The sequence below is a fragment of the Panulirus ornatus genome, chromosome 12, assembly GCF_036320965.1.
Source record: "Panulirus ornatus isolate Po-2019 chromosome 12, ASM3632096v1, whole genome shotgun sequence".
In the NCBI taxonomy this organism is placed as follows: Eukaryota; Metazoa; Arthropoda; class Malacostraca; order Decapoda; family Palinuridae; genus Panulirus; species Panulirus ornatus.
The window spans coordinates 35,011,460-35,033,372 of NC_092235.1; the positions used below are offsets into that span (position 1 = coordinate 35,011,460).

General features: G+C 46.7%; 1 protein-coding gene across 1 annotated transcript in view; it reads right to left on the reverse strand.

Annotated features, from left to right (window-relative positions):
* Positions 1-922: 922 nt before the first annotated feature.
* Positions 923-21,913, reverse strand: part of LOC139752247 (uncharacterized) — a 119,665-nt gene continuing 98,674 nt past the window's right edge. The window contains exon 6 of the mRNA XM_071668281.1: positions 923-1,575. Coding sequence (XP_071524382.1) covers positions 1,335-1,575 — 241 coding nt within the window. The 3' untranslated portion in view covers positions 923-1,334. The remainder of the gene's footprint in view (positions 1,576-21,913) is intronic.

Consider the following 21,913-nt stretch of genomic DNA (forward strand, 5'->3'; position numbering starts at 1 on the left):
TATATATATATATATATATATATATATATATATATATATATATTCTTGCGTGTATGTATATGTGTATATTTTGCATGTGAGTGGATGGATTTTTCTTCGTCGCCTGTTTTCTGGCGCCACCTCGCTAACGTGGGAAACGACGATCAAGTGTAATAGAATTATAGTGTAATAAGATATATATCATAGCGTAGGTCAGGTACCAAATTCATCGGCCAGCCCTAAGACGAGGATAAACAGCTGGGTTGACTGTGGATCGACTACCGCAACCACGAATCGAAACTATGTGCTTGACCCCGGACGCCTCTATGAATGCTACACGGTCAGCAACGGTAACCGCTTCACCATCGAGTAATAAGATACCAGTGTGAAGACAAGTATTGTGAACAACGTGTTGTTACATAGTGTACAATAAGATACCAGTGTGAAGACAAGTATTGTGAACAACGTGTTGTTACATAGTGTACAATAAGATACCATTGTGAAAAGTATTGTGAACAACGTATTGTTACATAGTGTACAATAAGATACCAGTGTGAAGACAAGTATTGTGAACAACGTGTTGTTACATAGTGTACAATAAGATACCATTGTGAAAAGTATTGTGAACAACGTGTTGTTACATAGTGTACAATAAGATACCACTGTGAAGACAAGTATTGTGAACAACGTGTTGTTACATAGTGTACAATAAGATACCAATGTGAAGACAAGTATTGTGAACAACGTATTGTTACATAGTGTACAATAAGATACCAATGTGAAGACAAGTATTGTGAACAACGTATTGTTACATAGTGTACAATAAGATACCAATGTGAAGACAAGTATTGTGAACAACGTATTGTTACATAGTGTACAATAAGATACCAATGTGAAGACAAGTATTGTGAACAACGTATTGTTACATAGTGTACAATAAGATACCACTGTGAAGACAAGTATTGTGAACAACGTATTGTTACATAGTGTACAATAAGATACCAATGTGAAGACAAGTATTGTGAACAACGTATTGTTACATAGTGTACAATAAGATACCAATGTGAAGACAAGTATTGTGAACAACGTATTGTTACATAGTGTACAATAAGATACCAATGTGAAGACAAGTATTGTGAACAACGTGTTGTTACATAGTGTACAATAAGATACCAATGTGAAGACAAGTATTGTGAACAACGTATTGTTACATAGTGTACAATAAGATACCAATGTGAAGACAAGTATTGTGAACAACGTGTTGTTACATAGTGTACAATAATCTTGTGAGCATCAAGAGTTTCTCATCAGTGGTAGAGTGCGTCATCAGTGTATGTGGGGGAGGCGACCTCTTGCTAGTCCCTGAGCAGGTTAAGGTACTGCTGAAGTGTCAGCGGTATTGGCAGGTGATGGAGTACTTGAGGAAGGAGATCCTTATCTCTTAGATGAGTTCTGGTCGCAGTTCGGGCCAGGTGGGCCAGGCTAGCTGGCTCCAGGCAACACTGGCGGGGCAGTAACAAGGCCACGTCACAGCCATCGCCCACTTGGTCACGTAGAAACTTGACGGGGACGTGAGGCACTGACCGTAGTAGGTACCTGCAACAGTGAAGCGGTAGATGAGCCGCTGCCTGTACTGCGCACCTACAATAGTGAGACGGTGGTACAAGAGTCATTACCTGTAGTAAGTACGTGCAACATTAAGACGGTATGTGAGACACTGCCCTACGTAAGTATCTGCAACAGAAAGTAGGTGAGGCACTGTAATTACTGCTGGCGGGAGGTCACTGACATAGTGGAACACTACCCGCATAAGTTACTTCCAATGGTAAGACACTGTCCGCAAAAGGTACTTCCATTAGTAACATACAGTATGTGGCAGCCACCACCTTCTCAAGACATACAGTATGTGGCAGGCACCACCTTCTCAAGACATACAGTAGGTGACAGGCACCACCACCACCTCTCAAGACATACAGTATGTGGCAGGCACCACCAACACCTTCTCAAGACATACAGTATGTGGCAGGCACCACCTTCTCAAGACATACAGTATGTGGCAGGAATAACCAGCACCTTATCAAGACATACAGTATGTGGCAGGTACCATCAACACCTTATCAAGACATACAGTATGTGGCAGGCACGACCACCACCTTATCAAGACATACAGTATGTGGCAGGCACCACCACCAACTTATCAAGACATACAGTATGTGGTAGGCACCACCTTCTCAAGACATACAGTATGTGGCAGGAACCACCACCGCCTTATCAAGACATACAATATGTGGCAGGCACCACCAACACCTTATCAAGACATACAGTATGTGGCAGGCACTACCTTATCAAGACATACAGTATGTGGCAGGTACCACCAACACTTTATCAAGACATACAGTATGTAGCAGGCACCACCACCACCTTATCAAGACATACAGTATGTGGCAGGCACCATCACCACCTTCTCAAGACATACAGTATGTGCTAGGCACCACTTTTTCAAGACATACAGTATGTGGCAGGCACCATCACCACCTTATCAAGACATACAGTATGTGGCAGGCACCACCACTTTATCAAGACATACAGTGTGTGGCAGGCACCACCACCACCTTCTCAAGACATAGAGTATGTGGCAAATACCACCACCACTTTATCAAGGCATACAGTATGTGGCAGGCACCACCACCACCACCTTATCAAGACATACAGTATGTTGCAGGGACCAACAACACCTTCTCAAGATATACAGTATATGGCAGGCACAACCAACACCTTATCAAGACATACAGTATGTGGCAGACACCACCACCACCTTATCAAGACATACAGTATGTAGCAGGCACCACCTTCTCAAGACATACAGTATGTGGCAGGCACCACCACCACCTTCTCAAGACATAGAGTATGTGGCAGGCACCACCGTCACCTTATCAAGACATAGAGTATGTGGCAGGCACCATCACCACCTTATCAAGACATAGAGTATGTGGCAGGCACCACCACCACCTTATCAAGACATACAGTATGTGGCAGGCACCACCACCACCTTCTCAAGACATACAATATGTGGCAGGCACAACCACCACCTTATTAAGACATACAGTATGTGGCAGGCACCACCACCACCTTATCAAGACATACAGTATGTGGCAGGCATAACCACCACCTTATCAAGACATACCGTATGTGGGAGGCACCACCACCACCTTATCAAGACATACAGTATGTGGCAGGCACCACCACCAGGTTATCAAGACATACATTATGTGGCAGATATCACCACCACCTTATCAAGACATACAGTATGTGGCAGGCACCACCACCTCCACCTTATCAAGACATACAGTATGTGGCAGGGACCAACAACACGTTCTCAAGATATAGAGTATGTGGCAGGTACCACCAACACCTTATCAAGACATACAGTATGTGACAGGTATCACCACCACCTTATCAAGACATACAGAATGTAGCAGGCACCACCTTCTCAAGACATACAGTATGTGGCAGGCACCACCACCATCTTATCAAGACATACAGTATGTGGTAGGCACCACCACCACCTTATAAAGACATACAGTATGTGGCAGGCACCACCGTCACCTTATCAAGACATACAGTATGTAGCAGTCACCACCACCAACTTATCAAGGCATACAGTATGTGGCAGGCACAACCACTACCTTATGAAGACATACAGTATGTGGCAGGTACCACCAGCACCTTATCAAGACATGCAGTATGTGGTAAGCACCACCTTCTCAAGACATACAGTATGTGGCAAGCACCACCACCACCTAATCAAGACATACAGTATGTAGCAGGCTCCACCTTCTCAAGACATACGCTATGTGGTAGGCACCACCACCACCTTCTCAAGACATAGAGTATGTGGCAGGCACCACCAACACCTTCTCAAGATGTACAGTATGTGGCAGGGACCACCTTATCAAGGCATACAGTATGTGGCAGGCACCACCACAACCTTATCAAGACATACAGTATGAAGCAGGCTCCACATTCACAAGATATACATTATGTGGCTGGTACCACTACCACCATCTCATCAAGACATACAGTATGTGGCAGGCACCACCACCACCTTATCAAGACATACAGTATGTAGCAGGCACCACTTTATCAAGACACACAGTATGTGGCTGGAACCACTACCACCACCTTATCAAGACTTACAGTATATGGCAGGCACCACTACCACCTTATCAAGATATACAGTATGTGGTAGGCACCACCAACTCCTTATCAAGACATGAAATATATGGCAGGCACCACCGACACCTTATCAAGACATACAGTATGTGGCTGGTACCACTACCACCACCTTATCAAGACTTACAGTATGTGGCAGGCACCACCACCACCTTATCAAGACATACATTATGTTGCAGGCACCACCAACACCTTATCAAGACAGAGAGAATGTGGCAGGTACCACCAACACCTTATCAAGACATACAGTATGTGGCATGCACCACCTTATTAAGACAGACAGTATGTGGCAGGCACCACCACCACCTTATCAAGACATACAGTATGTGGCAGGCACCACCACCACCTTATCAAGACATACAGTATGTGGCAGGCACCACCACCACCTTATCAAGACATACAGTATGTAGCAGGCACCACCACCTTATCAAGACATACAGTATGTGGCAGGTCCCATCAACACCTTATCAATACAGAAGGAATGTGGCAGGCTCCGCCACCACCTTATCAAGACATAAAGTATATGGCAGACACCACCTTATCAAGACAGACAGTATGTGGCAGGCACCACCACCACCTTATCAAGACATACAGTATGTGGTAGGCACCACCTTATCAAGACAGACATTATGTGGCAGGCACCACCACCACCTTATCAAGACATAGTGTATGTGGCAGGCACCACCAACACCTTATCAAGACATACAGTATGTGGCAGGTACCACCAACACCTTAATGAGACATTCAGTATGTGGCAGGCACCACCGCCACCTTATCAAGACATACAGTATGTGGCAGGCACCACCACCACCTTATCTAGACATACAGTATTTAGCAGGCTCCACTTTCTCAAGACATACAGTATGTGGCAGGCACCACCACCACCTTATCAAGACATACAGTATGTGGCAGGCACCACCTTCTCAAGACATAGAGTATGTGGCAGGCACCACCACCACCTTATCAAGACATACAGTATATGGCAGGCACCGCCATCATCTTATCAAGACATACAGTATGTGGCAGGCACCACCACCACCCTATCAAGACATACAGTATGTGGCAAGCACGACCACCACCTTATCAAGACATACAGTATGTGGCAGGCACCAACACCCCCTTATCAAGAAATACAGTATGTGGCAGACACCACCATCACGTTATCAAGACATACAGTATGTGGCAGGCACCAACACCACCTTATCAAGACATACAGTATGTGGCAAGCACCACCTAACACCTTCTTAAGACATACATTATGTGGAAGGCACCACCACCACCTTATGAAGACATACAGTATGTGGCAGGCACAGCCACCACCATATCAAGACATACAGTATGTGGCAGGCAACACCCCTACATTATCAAGACATACAGTATGTGACAGGCACCATCACCACCTTATCAAGACATACAGTATGTGGCAGGCACCAACACCACCTTCTCAAGACATACAGCATGTGGCAAGCACCACCAACACCTTATCAAGACATAGAGTATGTGGCAGGCCCCACCAACACCTTATCAAGACATACAGTATGTGGCAGGCACGACCACCACCTTATCAAGACATACAATAAATGGCAGGCACCACCGCCATCTTATCAAGACATTCAGTATGTGGCAGGCACCACCACCACCTTATCAAGACATACAGTATGTGGCAGGGACCAACAACGCCTTCTCAAGATATAGAGTATGTGGAAGGGGCCACCAACACCTTATAAAGACATAGAGTATGTGCCAGGCATCACCACCACCTTATCAAGACGTACAGAATGTAGCAGGCACCACCTTCTCAAGACATACAGTATGTGGCAGGCACCACCACCACCTTATCAAGGCATACAGTATGTGGTAAGCACCACCACCACCTTATCAAGACATACAGTATTTAGCAGGCACCAATACCAACTTATCAAGACATACAGTATGTGGCAGGCACTACCACCACCTTATCAAGACATGCAGCATGTGGAAGGCACCACCAACAACTTATCAAGACATGCAGTATGTGGTAAGCACCACCTTCTCAAGACATACAGTATGTGGCAAGAACCACCACCATCTAATCAAGACATACAGTATGTAGCAGGCTCCACCTTCTCAAGACATACGCTATGTGGCAGGCACCACCACCACCTTCTCAAGACATAGAGTATGTGGCAGGCACCACCAACACCTTCTCAAGATGTACAGTATGTGGCAGGCACCACCAACACCATATCAAGGCATACTGTATGTGGCAGGCACCCTCACAACTTTATGAAGACATACAGTATTTAGCAGGCTCCACCTTCTCAAGACATACAGTATGTGGCTGGTACCACTACCACCACCTTATCAAGACGTACAGTATGTGGCAGGCACCACCACCACCTTATCAAGACATATAGTATGTAGCAGGCACCACCTTATCAAGACACACAGTATGCGGCTGGTACCACTACCACCACCTTATCGCGACATACAGTATGTGGCAGGCACCACCACCACCTTATCAAGACATACAGTATGTGGTAGGCACCACCAACCCCTTATCAAGACAAGAAATATGTGGCAGGCACCACCAACACCTTATCAAGACAGAGAGAATGTGGCAGGCACCACTAACACCTTATCAAGACTTACAGTATGTGGCATGCACCACCTTATTACGACAGACAGTATGTGGCAGGCACCACCACCACCTTATCAAGACATCCAGTATGTAGCAGGCACCACCACCTTATCAAGACATACAGCATGTGGCAGTTCCCATCAACACCTTATCAAGACAGAAGGAATGTGGCAGGCTCCGCCACCACCTTACCAAGAAATACAGTAAGTGGCAGACACCACCTTATCAAGACAGACAGTATGTAGCACGCACCACCACCACCTTATCAAGATATAGAGTATGTGGTAGGCACCACCTTATCAAGACAGACATTATGTGGCAGGCACCACCACCACCATATCAAGACATAGTGTATGTGGCAGGCACCACCAACACCTTATCAAGACATACAGTATGTGGCAGGTACCACCAACACCTTATCAAGACATTCAGTATGTGGCATACACCACCACCACCTTATCAAGACATACAATATCTGGCAGGCACAACCACCACCTTATCAAGACATACAGTATGTAGCAGGCTCCACATTCTCAAGACATACAGTATGTGGCAAGCACCACCACCACCTTATCAAGACATACAGTATGTGGCAGGCACCACCTTCTCAAGACATACAGTATGTGGCAGGTACCACCACCACCTTATCAAGACATACAGTATATGGCAGGCACCACCACCATCTCATCAAGACATACAGTATGTGGCAGGCACCACAACCACCCTAGCAAGACATACAGTATGTTTCAAGCACGACCACCACCTTATCAAGACATACAGTATGTGGCAGGCACCAACACCACCTTATCAAGACATATAGTATTTGGCAGGCACCACCAACACGTTATCAAGACATACAGTATGTGACAGGCACCAACACCACCTTATCAAGACATACAGTATGTGGCAGGCACAACCACAACCATATCAAGACATACAGAATGTGGCAGGCAACACCACTACCTTATCAAGACATACACTATGTGACAGGCACCATCACCACCTTATCAAGACATACAGTATGTGGCAGGCACCAACACCACCTTCTCAAGACATACAGCATGTGGCAGGCACCACCAACACCTTATCAAGACATACAGTATGTGGCAGGCCCCACCAACACTTTATCAAGACATACAGTATGTGGCAGACACCACCTTCTCAAGACATACAGTATGAGGCAGGCACCACCGCCACCTTATCAAGACATTCAGTATGTGGCAGGCACCACCACCACCTTATCAAGACATACAGTATGTGGCAGGGACCAACAACACCTTCTCAAGATATAGAGTATGTGGAAGGCACCACCAACACGTTATCAAGAAACAGAGTATGTTCCGGGCATCACCACCACCTTATCAAGACACATAGTATGTAGCAGGCACCACCTTCTCAAGACATACAGTATGTGGCAGGCGCCACCACAACCTTATCAAGATATACAGTATGTGGCAGGCACCACCGCCACCTTATCAAGACATAGAGTATGTGGCAGGCACCACCACCACATTATCAAGACATACAATATGTGGCAGGCCCCACCTTCTCAAGACATACAGTATGTGGCAGGCACCACCACCATCTTATCAAGAAATACAGTATGTGGCAGGCACCACCAACACCTTATCAAGACATACAATATGTGGCAGGCACGACCACCACCTTATCAAGACATACAGTATGTGGCAGGCACCACCACTACGATATCAAGACATACAGTAAGTGGCAAGCACCAACAACACGTAATCAAGACATACAGTATGTGACAGGTACCAACACAGCCTTATCAAGACATACAGTATGTGGCAGGCACCACCAACACCTTCTTAAGATATACAGTATGTGGCAGGCACCATCACCACCACCTTATCAAGACATACAGTAGGTGACAGGCACCATCACCACCTTATCAAGACATACAGTATGTGGCAGGCACCAACACCACCTTTTCAAGATATACAGTATGTGGCAGGAACCACCAACACCTCATCAAGACATACATTATGTGGCAGCCGCCACCAACAACTTATCAAGACATACAGTATGTGGCAGGCACCACCTTCTCAAGACATACAGTATGTGGCAGGCACCACCGCCACCTTATCAAGACACACATTATGTGGCAGGCACCACCACCACCTTATCAAGACATAGTGTATGTGGCAGGCACTACCAACACCTTATCAAGACATTCAGTGTGTGGCAGACACCACCACCACCTTATCGAGACATACAATATGTGGCAGGCACCAACACCACCTTATCAAGACATACAGTATGTAGCAGGCTCCACCTTCTCAAGACATACAGTATGTGGCAGGCAACACCACCACCATATCAAGACATACAGTATGTGGCAGGCACCACCTTCTCAAGACATATAGTATGTGGCAGGCACCACCACCACCGTATCAAGACATACAGTATATGGCAGGCACCAACACCATCTCATCAAGACATACAGTATGTGGCAGGCACCACAACCACCCTATCAAGACATACAGTATGTGGCAAGCACGAACACCACCTTATCAAGACATACAGTATGTGGCAAGCACCAACACCACCTTATCAAGACATACAGTATGTGGCAGGCACCACCAACACGTTATCAAGACATACAGTATGTGGCAAGCACCAACACCACCTTATCAAGACATACAGAATGTGGCAGGCACCACCTAACACCTTAAAGCATACATTATGTGGAAGGCACCACCACCACCTTATCAAGACATACAGTATGTGGCAGGCACAACCACAACCATATCAAGACATACAGTATGTGGCAGGCAACATCACTACCTTATCAAGACATACAGTATGTGACAGGCACCATCACCACCTTATCAAGACATACAGTATGTGGCAGGCACCAACACCACCTTCTCAAGACATACAGCATGTGGCAGGCACCACCAACACCTTATCAAGACATACAGTATGTGGCAGGCCCCACCAACACTTTATCAAGACATACAGTATGTGGCAGACACCACCTTCTCAAGACAGACAGTATGTGGCAGGCACCACCGCCACCTTATCAAGACATTCAGTATGTGGCAGACACCACCACCACCTTATCAAGACATACAGTATGTGGCAGGGACCAACAACACCTTCTCAAGATATAGAGTATGTGGAAGGCACCACCAACACGTTTTCAAGACATAGAGTATGTTCCAGGCATCACCACCACTTTATCAAGACACCTAGTATGTAACAGGCACAACCTTCTCAAGACATACAGTATGTGGTAGGCGCCACCACAACCTTATCAAGATATACAGTATGTGGCAGGCACCACCGCCACCTTATCAAGACATACAGTATGTGGCAGGCACCAACACCACCTTCTCAAGACATACAGCATGTGGCAGGCACCACCAACACCTTATCAAGACATACAGTATGTGGCAGGCCCCACCAACACTTTATCAAGACATACAGTATGTGGCAGACACCACCTTCTCAAGACAGACAGTATGTGGCAGGCACCACCGCCACCTTATCAAGACATTCAGTATGTGGCAGGCACCACCACCACCTTATCAAGACATACAGTATGTGGCAGGGACCAACAACACCTTCTCAAGATATAGAGTATGTGGAAGGCACCACCAACACGTTTTCAAGACATAAAGTATGTTCCAGGCATCACCACCACTTTATCAAGACACATAGTATGTAACAGGCACAACCTTCTCAAGACATACAGTATGTGGCAGGCGCCACCACAACCTTATCAAGATATACAGTATGTGGCAGGCACCACCGCCACCTTATCAAGACATATAGTATGTGGCAGGCACCACGACCACATTATCAAGACATACAGTATGTGGCAGGCCCCACCTTCTCAAGACATACAGTATGTTGCAGGCACCACCAACACCTTATCAAGACATGCAGTATGTGGTAAGCACCACCTTCTCAAGACATACAGTAGGTGGCAGGCAATACCACCACCTTATCAAGACATACAGTATGTAGCAGGCACCACCATCTCAAGACATACACTATGTGGCAGGCACCACCACCATCTTCTCAAGACATACAGTATGTGGAAGGCACCACCAACACCTTCTCAAGATAAACATTATGTGGCAGGCACCACCAACACCTTATCAAGACATACAGTTTTAGCAGGCACCACCTTATCAAGACACACAGTATGTGGCAGGTACCACCACCACCTCCTTATCAAGACGTACAGTATGTGACAGGCACCACCACCACCTTATCAAGATATACAGTATGTGGCAGGCACCACCAACACCTTATTAAGACATACAATATGTGGCAGGCACCACCAACACCTTAATCAAGACAGACAGTATGTGGCAGGCACCACCACCACCTTATCAAGACATACAGTATGTGGCAGGCACCACCTTATCAAGACAGACAGCATGTGGCAGGCACCACCACCACCTTATCAAGACATACAGTATGTGGCAGGCTCCACCTTTTCAAGACATACAGTATGTGGCAGGCATCACCAACACCTTATCAGGACATACATTATGTGAGAGGCACAACCTTCTCAAGATATACAGTATGTGGCAGGCACCACCACCACCTAATCAAGACATACAGTATGTGGCAGGCACCACCTTATCAAGACAGACAGTATGTGGCAGGCACCACCAATACCCTATCAAGACATACAGTATGTGGCAGGCACGACCACCACCTTATCAAGACATACAGTATGTGGCAGGCACCACCACTACCTTATCACGACATACAGTAAGTGACAAGCACCAACAACACGTAATCAAGACATACATTATGTGACAGGTACCAACACAACCTTATCAAGACATACAGTATGTGGCAGGCACCACCAACACCTTCTTAAGATATACAGTATGTAGCAGGCACCACCACCACCACCTTATCAAGACATACAGTATGTGGCAGGCACAACCACCACCTTATCATGACACGCATTATGTGGCAGGCACCACCAACAACTTATCAAGACATACAGTATGTATGTGACAGGCACCATCACCACCTTATCAAGATATACAGTACGTGGCAGGCACCAACACCACCTTTTCAAGACATACAGTATGTGGCAGGCACCACCAACACCTCATCAAGGCATACATTATGTGGCAGCCTCCACCAACAACTTATCAAGACATACAGTATGTGGCAGGCACCACCTTCTCAAGACATACAGTATGTGGCAGGCACCACCGCCACCTTATAAAGACACACATTATGTGGCAGGCACCACCACCACCTTATCAAGACATAGTGTGTGTGGCAGGCACTACCAACACCTTATCAAGACATACAGTATGTGGCAGGTACCACCAACACCTTATCAAGACATTCAATGTGTGGCAGACACCACCACCACCTTATCGAGACATACAATATGTGGCAGGCACCACCACCACCTTATCAGGACATACATTATGTAGCAGGCTCCACCTTCTCAAGATATACAGTATGTGGCAGGCAACACCACCACCTTATCAAGACATACAGTATGTGTCAGGCACCACCTTCTCAAGACATACAGTATGTAGCAGGCACCACCACCACCTTATCAAGACATACAGTATATGGCAGGCACCACCACCATCTCATCAAGACATACAGTATGTGGCAGGCACCAAAACCAACCTATCAAGACATACAGTATGTGGCATGCACGACCACCACCTTACCAAGACATACAGTATGTGGCAGGCACCAACACCACCTTATGAAGACATACAGTATGTGTCAGGCACCACCAACACGTTATCAAGACATACAGTATGTGACAGGCACCAACACCACCTTATCAAGACATACAGTATGTGGCAGGCACCACCTAACACCTTCTTAAGACATACATTATGTGGAAGGCGCCACCACCACCTTATGAACACATATAGTATGTGGCAGGTAAAACCACCACCATATCAAGACATACAATATGTAGCAGGCAACACCACTCCCTTATCAAGACATACAGTATGTGACAGGCACCATCACTACCTTATCAAGACATACAGTATGTGGCAGGCACGAGCACCACCTTCTCAAGACATACAGCATGTGGCAGGCACCACCAACACCTTATCAAGACATACAGTATGAGGCAGGCCCCACCAACACTTTATCAAGACATACAGTATGTGGCAGACACCACCTTCTCAAGACCGACAGTATGTGGCAGGCACCACCGCCACCTTAACAAGACATTCAGTATGTGGCAGGCACCACCACTACCTTATCAAGACATACAATATGTGGCAGGGACCAACAACACCTTCCCAAGATATAGAGTATGTGGAAGGCACCACCAACACGTTATCAAGACATACAGTATGTTCCAGGCATCACCACCACCTTATCAAGGTACATAGTATGTAGCAGGCACCACCGTCTCAAGACATACAGTATGTGGCAGGCGCCACCACAACCTTATCAAGATATACAGTATGTGGCAGGCACCACCGCCACCTAAACAAGATATATAGTTTGTGGCAGGCACCACGACCACATTATCAAGGCATACAGTATGTGGCAGGCCCCACCTTCTCAAGACATACAGTATGTGGCAGGCACCACCAACACCTTATCAGACATGCAGTATGTGGTAAGCACCATCATCTCAAGGCATACAGTAGGTGGCAGGCAGAACCACCACCTTATCAAGACATACAATATGTAGCAGGCACCACCATCTCAAGACATACACTATATGGCAGGCACCACCACCACCTTCTCAAGACATACAGTATGTGGAAGGCACCACCAACACCTTCTCAAGATATACAGTATGTGGAAGGCACCACCAACACCTTATCAAGACATACAGTTTTAGCAGGCACCACCTTATCAAAACACACAGTATGTGGCAGGTACCACCACCACCACCTTATCAAGACATACGGTATATGGCAGGCACCACCGCCACCTTATCAAGACATAGAGTATGTGGCAGGCACCACCAACACCTTATCAGGACATACAATATGTGGCAGGCACCACCAACACCTTAATCAAGACAAACAGGATGTGGCAGGCACCACCACCACCTTATCAAGACATACAGTATGTGGCAGACACCACTTTATCAAGACTGACAGTATGTGGCAGGCACCACCACCACCATATCAAGATATACAGTATGTGGCAGCGCCACCTTATCAAGAGAGACAGTATGTGGCAGGCACTACCACCACCTTATCAATAAATACAGAATTTGGCAGGCACCACCACCACCTTATCCAGACATATAGTATGTTCCTGGGACCAACAACACCTTCTCAAGATATAGAGTATGCTGAAGGCACCCCCAACACCTTATCAAGACATAGAGTATGTAGCAGGCACCACCACCACCTTATCAAGACACACAGTTTGTGGCAGGTGCCACCACAACCTTATCAAGATATACAGTATGTGGCAGGCACCACCGCCAACTTATCAAGACATATAGTATGTGGCAGGCAATACCACCATCTTATCAAGACATACAGTATGTGGCAGGCACCACCACCACCTTATCAAAACATACAGCATGTGGCAGGCACCACCTTCTCAAGACATACAGTATGTGGCAGGCACCACCAACACCTTATCAAGACATGCTGTATGTGGTAAGCACCTCCTTCTCAATACATACAGTAGGTGGCAGGCACCACCGCCACCTGATCAAGACCTACAGTATGTGACAGGCACTACCTTATCATGACAGACAGTATGTGGCATGCACCACCACCACCTTATCAAGACATACAGTATGTGGCAGGCACCACCAACACCTTATCAAGACATACAGTATGTGGCAGGTATCACCACCACCTTATCAAGCCATACAGTATGTGGCAGGTACCACCAACACCTTATCAAGACATACAGTGTGTAGCAGGCACCACCACCACCTTATCAAGACATACAGTATGTATCAGGCACCACCACCACCTTATCAAGACATACAGTATGTAGGAAGCTCAAACTTCTCAAGACATACAGTATGTGGCAGACACCACCATCACCTTATCAAGACATACAGTATGTGGCAGGCACCACCTTCGCAAGACATACGGTATGTGGCAGGCACCACCACCACCTTTTCAAGACATACAGTATGTTGCAGGCACCACCACCATCTTATCAAGACATACAGTATGTGGCAGGCACCACCACCACCCTATCAAAACATACAGTATGTGGCAGGCACGACCACCATCTTATCGAGACTTACAGTATGTGGCAGGCACCACCACCAGCTTATCAAGATATAAAGTATGTGACAGGCACCACAGACACGTAATCAAGGCATACAGTATGTGACAGGCACCATCACCACCTTATCAAGACATACAGTATGTGGCAGGCACTACAAATACCTTCTTAAGACATACAGTATGTGGCAGTCACCACCACCAACACCTTATCAAGAAATACAGTATGTGACAGGCACAACCACCACCTTATCAAGACATACATCATGCGGCAGGCACCACCACCACCTTATCAAGACATACAGTGTGACAGGCACCATCACCACGTTGTCAAGAAAAACACTGTGTGCAGTCACCAACGCCATCTTTTCAAGACTTACAGTATGTGGCAGGCACCACCAACACCATATCAAGACATACGGTATGTGGCAGGCTCCCCAACACATTATCTAGACATACAGTATGTGGCAGGCAACACCTTCTCAAGACATACAGTATGTGGCAGGCACCACCACCACCTTATCAAGACATACAGTATGTGGCAGGGAACAACAATACCTTCTCAAGATATAGAGTGTGTGGCAAGCACCACCAACACCTTATCAAGACATACAGTATGTAGCAGGCATCACCATCTCAAGACACACAGTTTGTGGCAGGCACCACCACCACCTTATCAAGACATACAGTATATGGCAGGCATCACCACCACCTTATCAAGACATACAGTATGTGGCAGGCACCACCACCACCTTATCAAGACATACCGTATGTGGCAGGCACCACCACCTTATCAAGACATACAGCATGTGGCAGGCATCAACACCAACTTATGAAGACATACAGTATGTGGCAGGCATCACCAACACCTTATCAAGACATGCAAGTATGTGGTAAGCACCACCTTCTCAAGACATACAGAATGTGGCAGACACAACCACCACCTTACCAAGATATACCGTATATAGCAGTCCCCACCTTCTAAAGACATACAGTATGTGGCAGGCACCACTACCACCTTTTCCTGACCTACAGTATGTGGCAGGCACCACCAACACCTTCTCAAGATATACAGTATGTGGCAGGCACCAGGAACGCCATATCAAGACATACAGTATGTAGCAGGCACCACGACCACCTTATCAGGACATACAGTATGTGGCAGGCACCACCATCACCTTATCAAGATTCACAGTATATGGCAGGTACCACCATCACCTTATCAAGACATACAGTGTGTGGCAGGATCCAACACCACCTTATCAGCACATACAGTATGTGGCAGTCACCACCACCACCTTATAATGACATAGAGTATGTAGCAGGCTCCACCTTCTCAAGACATACAGTATGTGGCTGGCACCACCACCAGAGAATGTGGTAGGTACCACCACCATCACCTTATCAAGACATACAGTATGTGGCAGGCACCACCACCACCTTATCAAGACATACAGTATGTGGCAGGCACCACCACCACCTTATCAAGACATATAGTATGTGGCAGGCACCACCTTATCAAGACTGACAGTATGTTGCAGGTACCATAACCACCTTATCAAGACGTACAGAATGTGGCAGCTCCACCTCATCAAGACAGACAGTATGTGGCAGGCACCACGACCACCTTATCAGGACATACAGTATGTGGCAGGCACCACCAACACCTTATCAAGACATACAGTATGTGGCAGGCACCACCACCACCTTATCAAGACATACATATGTGCAGGTCCACCACACCTTATCAAGACATACATATGTGTGCAGGCACCACACAACACCTTATCAAGACATACAGTATGTGGCAGGCACCACCACACCTTATCAAGACATACAGTATGTAGCAGGCACCACCTTATCAAGACATCACAGTATGTGGCAGCACCACACACCTTATCAAGATATCAGTATGTGGCACACCACCTTATCAACATACATATGTGGCAGGCACCACCAACCACCTTATCAAGACATGCAGTATGTGCGGCACCACCACCTTTATCAAGACAAATATGTGGCAGGCACCACCACCACCTATCAAGACATACAGTATGTGCAAGCACACCACCTCCTTATCAAGACTTACCGTATGTGGCAGGCACCACCACAGCCTTATCAAGACATACAGTATGTGGCAGGCATCACCAACACAAAATCAAGACATACAGTATGTGACAGGCACCAACACCACCTTATCAAGACATACAATATGTGGCTGGCACCACCAATACCTTCTTAAGAAATACAGTATGTGGCACGCACCACCACCACCACCTTATCAAGACATACAGTATGTGGCAGGCACCACCAACACCACCTTATCAAGACATACAGTATGTGGAAGTCACCACCAACACCTTATCAAGCCATACAGTATGTGGCAGGTACCACCAACATCTTATCAAGACATACAGTGTGTGGCAGGCACCACCACCACCTTATCAAGACATACAGTATGTGGGAGGCACCATCACCACCTTATCAAGACATACAGTATGTAGGAAGCTCAAACTTCTCAAGACATACAGTATGTGGCAGAAACCACCACCACCTTATCAAGACATACAGTATGTGGCAGGCACCACCTTCGCAAGACATACGGTATGTGGCAGGCACCACCACCACCTTATCAAGACACACAGTATGTGGCAGGCACCACCACCACCTTATCAAGACATACAGTATGTGGCAGGTCACAACACCTTATCAAGACATACAGTATGTGGCAGGCACACCACCACCTTATCAAGACATACAGTATGTTGCAGGCTCACACCACCTTATCAAGACATACAGTATGTGGCAGGCACCACACCACCTTATCAAGACATACAGTATGTGGCAGGCACCACCACCACCTTATCAAGACATACAGTATGTGGCAGGCACCACCTTATCAAGACATACAGTATGTGGCAGGCACCACCACCACCTTATCAAGACATACAGTATGTGGCAGGCACCACCTACACTTATCAAGACATACAGTATAGTGGCAGGCACCACCAACCACCTTATCAAGACATACAGTATGTGGCAGGCACCACCACCACCTTATCAGACATACAGTATGTGGCAGGCACCAACCACCACCTTATCAAGACATACAGTATGTGGCAGGCACCACCACACCCTTATAAGACATACAGTATGTGAGCAGGCTCCACCTTTCAAGACATACAGTATGTGGCAGGCACACCAACCTACCAGATGATATGTGGTAGGTACCACCACCATCACCTTATCAAGACATACAGTATGTGGCAGGCACACCACCTTATCAAGACATACAGTATGTGGCAGGCACCACCACCACCTTATCAAGACATATAGTATGTGGCAGGCACCACCTTATCAAGACTGACAGTATGTTGCAGGTACCATAACCACCTTATCAAGACATACAGAATGTGGCAGCACCACCTATCAAGACAGACAGTATGTGGCAGGCACCACCACCATCTTATCAAGACATACAGTATGTTACAGGCACCATCACCACCTTCTCAAGACATACAATATGTGGCAGGCTCCACCAACACCTTCTCAAGACATACAGTATGTGGCAGGCACCACCTTCATCTTATCAAGACATACAGTATGTAGCAGGCACCATCTTATCAAGACACACGGTATGTGGCAGGCACCACCACCACCTTATCAAGATATACAGTATGTGGCAGGCACCACCACCACCTTCACAAGACATACAGTATGTGTTAGGCACCACCAACACCTTATCAAGATATACAATATGTGGCAGGCACCACCACCACCGTATCAAGACAGACAGTATGTGGCAGGCACCACCACCACCTTATCAAGACATACAGTATGTGGCATGCACCACCTTATCAAGACTGACAGTATGTGGCAGGTACAACCACCTCCTTATCAAGACATACAGTATGTAGCAGCACCACCTTATCAAGACAGACAGTATGTGGCAGGCACCACCACCACCTTATCAAGACATACAGTATGTGGTAGGCACCACCAACAACTTATCAAGACATACAGTATGTGGCAGGCACCACCACCACCTTATCAAGGCTTACAGGATGTGGCAGGTAACACCAGCACCTTATCAAGACATACAGTGTGTGGCAGGCACTAGCACCACCACCTTATCAAGACATACAGTATGTGGCAGGCACTACCACCACGTTATCAAGACATACATTATTTAGCAGGCTCAACCTTCTCAAGACATACAGCATGTGGCAGGCACCACCACCACCTTATCAAGACATACAGTATGTGGCAGGCACAACCTTCTCAAGACATACAGTATGTGGCAGGCACCACCACCACCTTATCAAGATATACAGTATGTGGGAGGCACCACCACCATCTTATCAAGACATACAGTATGTGGCAGGCACCACCACCACCCTATCAAGACATACAGTATGTGGCAAGCACGACCACCACCTTATGAAGACATACAGTATTAGGCAGTCACCACCACCACCTTATCAAGACATACAGTATGTGGCAGGAACCAACAATACGTTATCAAGACATACAGTATGTGACAGTCACCAACACCACGTTATCAAGACATACAGTATGTGACAGGCACCACCAACACCTTCTTAAGGCATACAGTATGTGGGAGTCACCACCACCACCTTATCAAGACATACAGTATGTGGCAGGCACAACCACCACCTTACCAAGACATACAGTATGTGGCAGGCACCACCACCAACCTATCAAGACATACAGTATGTGACAGGCACTATCACCACCTTATCAATACATACAGTATGTGGCAGACACCAACAACACCTTCTCAATACATACAGCATGTGGCAGGCACCACCAACAACTTCTCTAGACATACAGTATGTGGCAAGCTCCACCAACACTTTATCAAGACATACAGTATGTGGCAGGCACCTCCTTCTCAAGACATACAGTATGTGGCAGGCACCACCAACACCTTATCAAGACATACAGTATGTAGCAGGCACCATCTTATCAAGACACACACTATGTTTCAGGCACCACCACCACCTTATCAAGACATACAGTATGTGGCAGGCACCACCACCACCTTCTTAAGACATACACTATGTGGCAGGAACCACTAACACCTTTTCAAGATATGCAGTATGTGGCAGGCACCACCACTACCTTATCAAGACATACAGTATGTGGCAGGCACCACCAACACCTAATCAAGACATACAGTATGTGGCAGGCACCACCACCACCTTATCAAGACATACAGTATGTGGCAGGTATAACCAACACCTTATCATGACGTACAGTGTGTGGCATACACCAAGACCACCTTATCAAGACATACAGTATGTGGCAGGCACCACAACCACCTTATGAAGACATACAGTATGTAGCAGGCTCCACCTTCTCAAGGCACACAGTATGTGGCAGGCACCACCACCACCTTATCATGACATGCAGTATGTGGCAGGCACCACCTTCTCAAGACATACAGTATGTGGCAGACACCACCACCACCTTATCAAGACATACAGTATGTGGGAGGCATCACCACCATCTTATCAACACATACAGTATGTGGCCGGCAACAACACCACCCTATCAAGACATACAGTATGTGGCAAGCACGACCACCACCTTATCAAGATATACAGTATATGGCAGGTACCACCAACACCTTCTTAAGACATACAGTATGTGGTAGGCACAACCACCACCTTATCAAGACCTACAGTATGTGGCAGGGATAACCATCACCTTATCAAGACATACAGTATGTGGCAGGCACCACCACCATCTTATCACGACATACAGTATGTGACAGGCACCATCACCACCTTATCAAGACATACAGTATGTGACAGGCACTAACAACACCTCAATACATACAGTATGTGGCAGGCACCACCACCACCTTATCAAGACATACAGTATGTGGCAGGCACAACCACCACCTTATCAAGACATACAGTATGTGGCAGGCACCACCACCATCTTATCAAGACATACAGTATGTTACAGGCACCATCACCACCTTCTCAAGACATACAATATGTGGCAGGCTCCACCAACACTTTCTCAAAACATACAGTATGTGGCAGGCTCCACCTTCATCTTATCAAGACATACAGTATGTAGCAGGCACCATCTTATCAAGACACACAGTATGTGGCAGGCACCACCACCTCCTTATCAAGATATACAGTATGTGGCAGGCACCACCACCACCTTCTCAAGACATACAGTATGTGGCAGGCACCACCAACACCTTATCAAGACATACAATATGTGGCAGGCACCACCACCACCGTATCAAGACAGACAGTATGTGGCAGGCACCACCACCACCTTATCAAGACATACAGTATGTGGCATGCACCACCTTATCAAGACTGACAGTATGTGGCAGGTACAACCACCTCCTTATCAAGACATACAGTATGTAGCAGCACCACCTTATCAAGACAGACAGTATGTGGCAGGCACCACCACCACCTTATCAAGACATACAGTATGTGGTAGGCACCACCAACAACTTATCAAGACATACAGTATGTGGCAGGCACCACCACCACCTTGTCAAGGCTTACAGGATGTGGCAAGGTAACACCAACACCTTATCAAGACATACAGTGTGTGGCAGGCACTAGCACCACCACCTTATCAAGACATACAGTATGTGGCAGGCACTACCACCACGTTATCAAGACATACATTATTTAGCAGGCTCAACCTTCTCAAGACATACAGCATGTGGCAGGCACCACCACCACCTTATCAAGACATACAGTATGTGGCAGGCACCACCTTCTCAAGACATACAGTATGTGGCAGGCACCACCACCACCTTATCAAGATATACAGTATGTGGGAGGCACCACCACCATCTTATCAAGAC